Here is an 11,916-nt window from a genome sequence, read left to right on the forward strand (position 1 = left end):
AATGCAATAGGTATTAAATTAAAATAAATTTGTAATACTTAAATATTTATCAGTTACATTCAGCATCCCAATCCCGTTCAGGATACGCCTGTAATGCCTAAGCCTGCTCTCGCCTCTGGCTTTGTCCGGCCGGTATTGAACCCACATACAATGCCAACCACAATTCCATGTTATAGCTCAATTTCATTAACTAATTAATAATTTAATGAAGGGTTTTTACAAGTATTTATAATACCTCTCGACCAGGAAAAACCGACGAGTATCAAAGCCATTGGATCGTAGCAGCGGAATATGGTGATAGGCCTAGGACAGCAGTAAGCTAACGCACCCACCCAAATTGCACTGACCATGCTCCGTGGCACGACACATCTGGCAGTACAGCCATGCCAGCACAGCCGAACCCCATGATAACCGGCCACACGTCTCAAGGTCCTTTAGTAGGGGGAGCCACCTGATGTGCACCCGAGAGTCAGATGCATCTGAGAATAGGATACCTCTATCAACTGCATGATGTACCCTCTCATGTACCTCAACAGGTGCTCCTCTATGGCGTCCTGCTCCAGCTCTCTGCAAACCGTGTTGTGGAACCAAGTAAGCTTCACAGTCCATTTGGTTTGTAACTGTCTGTCCTCTACGCTGGGAACAACACCCAGAATCTGCTCATATAATTCCTCAATGGTCCGTCCTTGATGGTGCTGCTCCCACTCACCTATGCATCCACTCACAGATCACCGTCGATCCTGAGTCCTAGCTAATAGGTCACGTCCTGCAGGGTGATAGTCATCTCCCCGCATGGTAGATGAAACGTGTGGGACTCAAGCCTCCACCTCTCTATCAATGCCGAGACAAGTGGCCAGTCGTGCTCGAACTCAACCATATAAGCCACATACTCAAACCCGACTCGTCTAAGATATGACCTAATCTGCTCCGGCGGTCGTGTCATCAAATACCGCATGGTGCGCAAGATCCGAGGTGCCTACCAAACGGAAACAAAAAAAAAAAGGGATGGTGAACACATAAAATAACAAGTTCACTATTTATTAATTACAATAAAATAAACAACAGTGAAAAAATTATACCACTTGATCAAGCCTGCCAGCAATGTGCTCAGCCTCGTCCAATCTGTACATCGTATCCTCGTAGCCCAATAATTGCTGCTCCATCTAAACACACTCTAGTAAAATGAAATCACATACACTGAACTTAGTTTCTTTTACGTTAACTAAATTATTAAAAAATATATTTAAATCTATAATTGCTTATAAACTTACTAATTTAAATTGAACCCAACTACATAACGCCGTCAACTAACACCCTAAACAATCCTAATTAATAACTAATTGAACCCTAAATTTCACTAATTATGTTTTTTTCTAATCTAACTTAACCTAATTAATTATTCTACTAATTACCTTTTAATTCACAACTTAAACTAATTATTCTGACTAAACTAACTAACAATTTACTTTGTTATACTAATTAATTAACATGTTATAGACAATAAACAACAACTGTACTTGAAAACAATAACATAAAAAATCTAACTAACATGTAAACAGTAAATTCGTAACTCTAATTAACATGCAATCTCTAACTAGTAACTTTATCTAACATATAAACAATAACTCTAATTAAGTTAAAAAAAGTAACTCTAACTAACATATTATTTACTGATCTGAAACTGAGAATATCGTCGACAACAAACTTCACGGACGTCGAAAAGACAGAAAGGAGGAACAAAGTAAATTTGGAGGAGAGATTGGAAAAGAAAGGGACAAATGAAACTGGCCCCACCAAATTTAAATAGTGTTCCGAACTCACCCTAGAATTTGCTAGGATGCGACGAACTTGTCTTAATTACAAAAAAAAAAATCGTATTTCGAAAAATAAAGTTAAAATATCTTGTTTCAAGAATTAATTAATTTTTTTATTTTATATTAAAAAAATCTTAAATATAATGTATAATATCACTTAAAGTGCTACATACAAATTTTGACTCTATTAACAATAAAAATAACAAAAGAACTAATGTAACTAATTTAAAATCTTTAAAAAATAAATTTAATTAAAAGAATCTCTCAAAAACTAATTTAAAAAATAAATCATCTCTCAAAAAGAATTTGACAATTTCTTCTCCTATTCACATATATGGAACTTACACTCCAACTTACGAGGTACGAACAATGACAATATACACTTATGTCCTTTGATTTTTCTCATATTATCAAGATTGGCTCTGCGGTAAAAAACTTTTGATAACCATCCTTGTATTAGTCATAAGCACCATTAAGATATAACTAGAAATTTTAATCAGTGTTTCAACTGTGTCAGGTGTCAGTGTGTCACTCCCTTATTTGTCGGTCAATTGCGGGCACCCTTAGCTACCATTCCCTTAGCCATTACAGTTTTGGCCTTCTAAGAATATTAACATTTATTCATCTTTTTGTTTCTATTTTAGAAACATTATGAATAATGTAAATTAGTAGATATAAATGTTTCTGTAGAATTTCAACACATTTTTTGCGATCATTTTTGTAATCAGAGGTTTTAATGCTTTAATAATTGGTAATCATGAAAAAGGGTGAAAGACATATAATCTGAATCTGATGAATGAATTCAACCTGCTGAACAATCTAAAACTTCAGAGTTCATTCATCACAAATAGAACGGATAAACTCTAGTTAAACTCTAACTAAAGGAGATTATTAGTAGGAGACACACTCTCCAGACAAAAGGCTTTTTGTAAATTCATGTAAAATCTCATACACACTCTGACTAAACTGGCTTACAAAGTCTCCCAACAATGACTGAATGGAAAAGTAGTCATTGTCATTGGGACAAACAAAAGCTATGCCAAAGTTATTATTTTAAGGGACACACTTTAAATAAGTAAATAAATACTATAGTACTATGTATGTACCATAAGTCCTTTTTATGATTGGTGTCCAATGACCCCCAGCACTCTTAAAATGAGAGAAATGTCAGCAAGGATGCCTTGTTTGTTACTACATAAAACCAATCAGCTTTCATATTCCCCACCCCCATCCCCCAACAAATAAATAAATAAATAAAAGAAAAATAAAAAATCACACTGAGTATATGCCAATATCCAACCTAGAGAAACTATGACATCACTAACTGAATAGCAATATGAATTCAAAAACATGTAGACTTGTGGAGACTTATTGTTTTGAGTAGCAATACTCTATTGCATATGGTTTCTCTGTCTAATTTATATGGTGTCACCTCAAAAGGTGAATGAAATTTCCATGTCACAGGTGGTGCAACAAATTAAAACAACTGGAGCCACAGTGATGATGAAAATATTTGGAAAGTGGAAACATTTATATGAAGGAAGAAGGAAGCAGATTCCACCTATTAAGAGACAACTGGACCCAAGAAGTTATAAATAAAACAATCCAAAAGGTGGTCATTTTTTTTCAAATACTTACTTTAAATAAAGGGACCATATCTTTAAAAGGTGATCCTCATATTGGTATCCCTTTCCCTCAATCTCAAGTATACAATGTCCATGCCTTTTCTTAAGAAAGCAAGGCCCAACATTATTGCATATCCCTTCAAAATAATAATAATAATAATTGAACAAAAAACAGGGGTAAGATAGCTAGAACCTAGCTAGAATAACTGTGTTCCCAAAACAACAACATACATCAATGGCCAGAAGAGGCAAAGACACAGAGATATAGCTCCAATTTATCTTGAGCAATTTATGGTCTTACAACTAATTACAACATACATGCGTGCGCACACGCACACACAAGGATAGAGAGAAAGAGAGAGAGGAGAGGAAGAATAAATCTCAAACACTAGCAAGTGTTGAAGCTAAAGAACAGAACAAAGGAGAGGAGAAAGTAAAAATGTAAACCCAGTGAGGGAAAACAAAACTCTTGGCTACATATACACTAAGAGCAAAGCCGTCAACCATCCTTCAGCATGCAATGGAGTTTGACCCAAATTCGGAAGATGACCTTTGCTCAATTTGTGATTTCAGAGTACCGCATCGAAAAGTGGATTTACATGAACTGGTCTCTAGAAGTTTGACGGGCTCTCTATATGCCTCTTCTCTTCATCTTTAACAAGATCGTCCGGAATAAGACAGGTGATGCTATCTGTAGCATCTGCTCCACCACCCTCGGATGGAAAACTGTCCTCTTGCATCACATTAGCCCCATGGTTGTCTGGGGTTCTCAATGGTAACCCATTATCACCCATCATACAGAGATAATGGGGGTTCTCAATGGATTCTGCGCTGCGATGAGGTCGTAAAGCAGAGCTGAATAAGGGTTGCATTAACCGCTTTCTCTCAGTAAATTCCCGCAATGATATTCGACAAACTGGACAAGTGGAATTCTGCTGCAGCCATAAGTCTATGCAGGTCACATGGAATGAGTGTCCACAGTAGGGGAGGATACGCAGAATGTCTTCACCTTGGTACTCCGAGAGGCAGACTGTACACCTGCATATACAGATAAATTAAATATCCATAACCAGGAATAATGACTGAATCCCTTTTTTCAGACATGACGAATTTCATCAGATGGCTGTTCATGTTGTGTATCCTTTAAGAATTAATGAAAAAAAAAATATAAGGTGTAACCACCTTTACAACAATAATGTAAATTTCCAATATGGTGAACAAAGTTACCAGATTGGAATAATCTTTTAGCCCATAATTTAAGAGCTAGACACACAACAAGTACTTGATGATGCTAATAATTTTTCACTTATCTCCCATGCTTAAGTTACATTCACCTCTCATTATGAGATTAATGTATTTCTCTCCAACAAAGGGAAAGAAAACCAGTAAACGACTTGTGTGTGGTTGAAAAAGTAGGATAGTATAATGATAAATCTTCCTGTTTTTTGGAGGGTGGGGGAGGTTCATGAAGATAACCATAAAGTAATGTTCACAAAAACTGAACCAAATAAACATAATTATGAACACGAGCAAAATTGAAATCTAAGAGTCCTGAAGTCTTTTGAAATGTCATGAAACAGAAGGTTACAAATGATAAGCAACAATTGAAGTACTGAACAAACTTGTAACACTATGCAGACTCAACAAAGTCGTGAAGGCACCATCTATTACACAGTTTAATTAACTACTAGTTCAAACATTTATGTTTTTAGCAGATAGCTGTTGGTTTAGCTAAATTTGAGATGCAGGCACTACTAAATTTGTACAACAGATAGTGGTTTTCTTACCTAGTTGACTTAATGATAGATACTGCGGTCTAAGAAAATGCAAAACGAGTGGAGAAGGATCACTTATAAACAAAAGAGAATACAAACTGCGCAAATTACAGGGGATTAAGCTAACATGAGTCATGACATGAAACTACAACAATAGATGGACTAACAATGGCAGCAACTAAGCCTTGTGGTCAACTATGTAGATCAAACGACACCAAAGTACCCTCCGATCATAAAATATATCCATCTTTAAACTACTTATATTTTAATCTTTCGATCTAAAGTTTTCATAGGTTTCGCTACCTTTAACTACAGAACTTCCCCCATTTGATCCACTCTTCCTATCTAGAGCCTCAACAAGCCTTCTCTGAACATGATAAGTAATTTACAGAAACAGATAGATGAACATACTGAGAATTTTCTTCAGCAGAAAAGAACTTGTCACTGAACTTCTTTGTTGGAAATTTAGCTACAGCTGTGCGTTCAAGACCATGCCAACCCCGTTCCATCTAAACACATGAAAATGTCCAATTGCTAATAATAAACACAATGCAAATAAAAATAACCATACCCAGTGCTTCTAAAAACTCAACTACAATAATTCACATAGCTAAGCAAATCCGAACACATCAAAATAAGATTAACCTTATCTTATTTGATTTCAATTTCTTCCAATAAATGATGTTGAAAAGTGAACAAAACTAAGAGTAAGAGAATGTGCATCACCATGCTAAGATTGGATCTGGAAGCAATGGGAAAGGATCTCCTTGAAGCATTCAAGTGGATTCGAGCACAGACAAGCCTCGTGCACACGAACACAATGAACATGGTGCTTACCGCAAACCCAATCACAGTCATCACCAAGTTGAGCCCAGAAGATATCATCGCGATCAAAGTAAAAAAAAAAAATCAAAACTTTTCACTCCCCAAATCGAGAAACGCAGCCCTGAAATTCAGATTCCAGAAAGAAAGGAAAAAAAATTAAGAGTGAGGAGAGTGTGAAGCAGAAAGAGGCTTCGACGAGATCAGAGGAATGTGAAGTGGGTAGGGTTTTTGCATGAAGGGAGCTGAGAGGGGAATGGAATCAAGGAATGCGTGAGAATTGGTGGAAGTGTTGGATTTTGTTCGGAGTGAAAGAGTGGGTGTGAGAGAGAGAAAAAGGGAACCCTAGAAGTAGAAGAAGGCATGGTGAGAATGAGAAACAAGAGCTGCATTGCATTGGGATTTGGATTTGGATTGAAGTTTAAGAAGAAGATGAAGTTGATAGATTCAGTTGCTCTTCATTTTTAATGCTAACATCATCATCATCATCACCATGCCCAGAATTTTCTTTTAGATCTAACTAAGTCATACTTTGTAGCTTGTAGTCTACTTATTTTATGAATTTTGCTGACAAATCTGTTTGTTAATTTATCTATAAATAAACACATTTAGAATATTGATTTTGGTTTGTGCTAATAGTGATAATCATCGAAAGGGAAAAAAAAATGTTAAAACTGTTGTGATATGAATGTCATTTAATGATATGTGATTTTTTTTTTTTTTTTAATATGGATGGTGTCAGTTTTTTAAGAGTGAAAAGTTTAAATTCTCAATATGAATTGAATTTAAAAGTTTGAAAAGTAACTCTTGTAATAGAAGTATAATCATAGGTTAAAGATATAGATATACAAGGACAGAAAAAAGAGTATTTATATATATATATATATATATATATATATATATATATATATATATATATATATATATGTATGCTACAACAATATATGAGTGAATATATATGATGAATAATTGCTATTATATTTAGATAATAATATTAATAAATATTAATATTAATATTTTTTATTTTAGATTTATTTATTTATTTATTTTATAATACGTTATTAGCACAAATTTCTGATTAAAATTTAGTAAGATTCAGATAATATATTTTTATTATGTTAAAGTTTTTTTATCTTAAATTTAATACTCTTGATATATCTGGAAACAATTACTTATCATGGATATTGGATGCCGAAATTCATCTTGATTCAATGGATCTTGGAGATACTATTAAGACTGAAAATAAAGCATGTCAAAAGGACAAAGCCAAAGTTATGATTTTTTTCGTCGTCATATTGACGAAGGATTAAAAAAATGAATATTTCATATTAAAAGATCCTACAGATCCGTGGGAGAACCTTGAAGAAATGTATAATCATAAAAAAATAGTGATACTTCTTCAAATCCGATATGAGTGGACACACTTGTGTCTACAGGATTTTAAATCCATAAATGAGTACAATTCAGCAATGTTTTGAATTATCTTACGAATGAAATTATGTGAAAAAAAGATAATTGATAATAAAATGTTAGAGAAGACTTTTTCGACCTTCCATGCCTCGAATGTGCTCCTGCAAGAGCAGTATCGAGAAAAAGAATTTAAAAAATATTCTGAGCTAATTTCTTGCATTCTTGTTGCTGAACGTAACAATGAATTGCTTTTAAAAAATCATGAAGCACGCTCAGCTGGCGCCATCTCATTTTCTGAAGCAAATGCTACAAATCATAACTCCAGAAGAGACAAAGGGTAAGACTTTGGTAACAAAAAAATTTATGGAAGAATGAAAAATTATTTTCACAAGAAAGGATCTCACCAGAAGTGAGATAAAGAAAGAAATAATAGGCAAAATAAATTAACATAGGATAAATGTTTCTGTTGTGGTGAAAAATGGGCTATTAGTCACGTACCTGTCGTACTCCAAGGCATCTAGTTGATCTTTATTAAGCATCATTTCATCCTTGAAAAAGGATGACAAAGGAAAGAAAATAAATTTTGTTTCAAAGAATGTTGTTGAAAATTACACCACTCATTATGAAGTATCTGATATCTTTGAGGATCCTTGAAAAATTGGTCATTTGGTTAATGATGGAAAAGTTTAATATTTGTGTTCATTAAGTGCTTATGTAAATAAATAATGTAAGAAACTTCTTGTTAAGTTTTATCTCTTATGTCTTTAAATTTTAAATATGATATATATAAATAATGTTTAATAAAATATTAATGTTTATGTTCAAAAATTTTAAAATCACTAAATGTGTCAAGTTTTATAATAATAATAATAATTTTTAGTATATGATACTATTTTTATATACAGTGCTACTTAGACAAACAGTTCCAATCAGGAATACAATTTTACTGTGCATGTACTTCACTCATTTTATGATCTCATTATTATTTGTCTTTGAAGAAAATGACAAGAACATATAATGAAGATGTTTGCCTTGCGGATAGTGCAAGTTCGCATACCATTATCAAAAATAGTATAGATTTTACTCATCTTGTACCAAAAGAAGAATATGTTAATACCATTATTGGCTCAGGAAATGTAATAAAAGGTTTCGTAAGAGCTATAATTTTGTTTTCCGGAAGAACAAAATTCATATAAACAATGCACTATTGTCCACTAAGTCTCTAAGAAACTTGTTGAATTTTAAAAATATTCACCGAAATGGATATCATATTGAAATAATGAATGAGAAAAATCATGAGTACTTATATATCACCACTCATGATTAAAAAAAAAAGTTATATTAGAAAAGTTATCCTCACTTTCTTCTGAGTTATATTATACTAAAACTAGTACAAATGAATTACATGCTATTGTAAACCAGAAGTTCACTAGCCCAAATGAATTCGTAACTTGGCATGATCGATTGAGTCAACCTGAAACACTACAAGAAAAAGGCATGTCGGCAAATTTTTTTCTTGCCACGCTTTAAAAGCATGGCCAAAAGGGGTCAATGGCCACGTTTTATGCGGTAGTGATTGATTAAAAGTTTGGCCACACTTTTTCTTGCCACACTTCAAAAGCGTGCTGAAAGGGGTCAATGGCTACGCTTTTATAAGGGTGGCGATTAATTAGAGATTTGACCATGTTTTTTTTTTTTGCTACGTGATGAATCCATATTTGATGATGATTTTTGGTTGAAATTGAATGGATTTCATCATATAAACTTGCACTTATTCCCTTAAATAGCATGCTTTTGAACTTTCCTCCTAATTTGTGCTTGATTATGAAAACATGCTCTTTTGTGCCTAATTTGATTAATTTTATCCCATTTGCCTTCCATTCGATGCCTTGATGTTGTTTGTGAGTGATTTCAGATGTATAAGGTAGGAATGACTTGAAGAGAATGGAAGAGGAGCATGCAAAGTGGAGGAAGCATGAAGAATCAAAGGAGAAGAGTACAGCAATGTGTGCGTACGCACAGACCTGCGTGCGTACGCACAACCATTAGAGCAGAGCCACGCGTGCGTGTGAGCCGCATCATGCACGTCGCGTGTCCATACAAGCATTGCCTAGTGTGTGTGCGCACAACCTCTTGTGCGTACACACAGGAAGAAATTTTGGCAGAGTGTGCATGCGCACACGTCTGTGCGTACGCACAGACGCACGTGCCTTCATTAAAACTGCACATGACTCACGATTTTGGTGGATTAGAGGCCCATTTCTGAAGCCATTTAGCTCATAATGAAGGGAAAATGAAGACCATAGCATAGCATAACATTAGGGTAGCTTAGGAGTAATAGTAGGGAGTTTTAGTATAGTTTTTCTTTAAGTTTTTCATCATCTCTATTAGGGTTTATACTAGGGTTTTTACATTCAAGTGCCATTTTCATTTTTTATCTTGGATTTTGCTAGCTTCCATTGTAAGTATCTCTTTATTACTACTCTTTATAGCTACATTGTTCTTACTCTTTCTTATATTTCAAGTTATAGTTCAATTTTACTTCTCTTTTGCAATTTCAATTTCTTGTTGATGAATTTGATGATTGATGATTGTTATATGCTTTCTTGAGTTGTTATTGTTGATTGAGATCATTTGTTGCTTTTAGTTTCAAACATTTTCTCATTCTTCCCATGTTTAGTGTTTTGCCTACCAAGTGTTTGACAAAATGTCAATTATGATTTTGGGCTAGTTTTCTATCTCTTGACTTGGGAAAAGTGAGCAATTGGGTTTCTAGAGTTGGAATGTCCAACATTTAGTGTCAATTCTTGGATTGTTAATTGTTCTTGTTCCTACTAACGTTAATTTGTTGCTAAGGCAATTAGCAAGCAATTTAGGATTTGTGGGTTAAGAACACTTATGCTCATTTAACTTACTCTCTGATGTGAGGGTTAATCAAGTGAGATTAATTCATTCTAATTGTCATAGTTGTGGTTCCAACAAGGAAAGGACCCTTAGCTCATTCCAAGCCAAGATACCTTTTATGCTTTAAATCTTTCATACACATTTACATTAATCCCTTTTATACCTTACTTGTCTATATTGCATAGTTAGTTCGTTAATTCCTCTATTAGTTCATTTATCACAATTTTGCATGTTCTTTTATTGCTTTATATGTTTATTTCTTCATTGAAAACCCCATGAGCATCACAACCGGAATTGTACACTCATTGGTCTTAAGTGTCCTTGGGAGACGACTCGGGAACTAAACACTCCCGGAATTGAATTGGTTTTTAATAGTGACATCTCTTTGAATTCAAACTTTGGTGTTGGTTGATTGTGAGTTTGGAACTATACTTGCAACGGAGAAATTCTATTTTTGAGAGAAATTCCTAACCCGCTTTCGGCCACACACCACTACGCTTCAAAAGCGTGGCCGTAGATAGCAACATGCACGTTTTTTAAATTCTGTCGCCACGCTTTTTATTGCCACGCTTCAAAACAGTAGCTTAAAAGGATCAATTGGCACGCTTTTAAAATGTGACTTTTTTGTTTTTGTCTTCGTCACCTTTAAAAAGCATACCCATTTCCTATTATATATATATATATATATAGCCGTCACTCACTCTTTTCATTTCTGTAAACCCTAACACAGCCATAGTTCCCTCTCTCCCAACAACCCCGGTGTCTCCCTCTCTCAACCCGTCTCAAATTTGCTTGGTTTTTGTTTGCTACTTGGCACTAATTTGTAGATAGCGCTTCTATCTAGCTAGTTTTAGTAGTTATTGATTGTTAAGTTGGTTTTTGTTTATTTGTCTACTCTTGTTTTGCTTTTCATAATTGCCTGCTTTTATTGCTTCCTCAGTTGAATGACACAGTCGCTTCCAAACCCGAGCTTGGCCCCTTTTGATCCGAAAATAGAAAGAACTTTAACTCATATTAGGCAAGCTCGGCACCGGCTAGCATTTGTGAATAGTGAATCAGGCTTGCTTGAAGAGCACACCAATTCACTATCACCATCAATCCGTGACCATCATTCTTCAATTAATGAGGAAAACTTATATTCATCTATGGGGAGTGCTGAAATCTCTTTGAGTGACTCAGGTGACAACACCATGGCGGATCCACCTCGTAGAATCACCTTAAGGGAAGCCGGAGCTCCTGATATTAACTTGCAACCGATACAAATCCGGTATCCGGCTTTGGATCCAAATTTTGAGCTCAAGACCGGCACGATAAACTTGCTCCCCAAATACAATGGACTACCCAGAGCAGACCCTTTTAAGAATCTTAAGGACTTTCAAGTTGCATGCTCCACTGCGAGAAGACATGGTGCGGATGAAGTAGCAGTTTTGGTGTTCGCTTTCCCTTTCTCTTTGGAGGGAAAAGCGAAAGAATGGTTCTATACTCAACCGGGAGATGTGATTTCCAATTGGGACTTGCTGCGTAAGAAATTTCTGGAAAAGTTCTATCCACCTCAGAAGACAGATT

At 34.9% G+C, this 11,916-nt stretch overlaps 1 protein-coding gene across 1 annotated transcript; it reads right to left on the reverse strand.

Moving 5' to 3' along the window:
* Nucleotides 1-3,646: 3,646 nt before the first annotated feature.
* LOC107619123 (putative RING-H2 finger protein ATL61) lies at nucleotides 3,647-6,669 on the reverse strand. The gene is made up of 3 exons (XM_016321347.3): nucleotides 5,941-6,669; nucleotides 5,626-5,723; nucleotides 3,647-4,477 (listed from the first exon to the last, which is right to left on the reverse strand). The coding sequence occupies exons 1-3, from the start codon at nucleotides 6,097-6,099 to the stop codon at nucleotides 4,051-4,053; spliced, it is 684 nt and encodes a 227-aa protein (XP_016176833.1). The 5' UTR covers nucleotides 6,100-6,669; the 3' UTR covers nucleotides 3,647-4,050.
* Nucleotides 6,670-11,916: the final 5,247 nt, after the last annotated feature.

Source organism: Arachis ipaensis, chromosome B9 (assembly GCF_059453495.1).
Source record: "Arachis ipaensis isolate K30076 ecotype BB chromosome B9, ASM5945349v1, whole genome shotgun sequence".
NCBI lineage: Eukaryota > Viridiplantae > Streptophyta > Magnoliopsida > Fabales > Fabaceae > Arachis > Arachis ipaensis.

Bases quoted from the DNA above. Each gene is read 5' to 3' on its own strand.
- LOC107619123 (XM_016321347.3), bottom strand. From the start codon at position 6,099: ATGATATCTTCTGGGCTCAACTTGGTGATGACTGTGATTGGGTTTGCG. The intron at 5,724-5,940 runs GTGATGCACATT...TCATGTGTTTAG, and splicing joins CCAGATCCAATCTTAGCATG to ATGGAACGGGGTTGGCATGG. The intron at 4,478-5,625 runs GTATGTTCATCT...CTGTATATGCAG, and splicing joins TCTGCTGAAGAAAATTCTCA to GTGTACAGTCTGCCTCTCGG.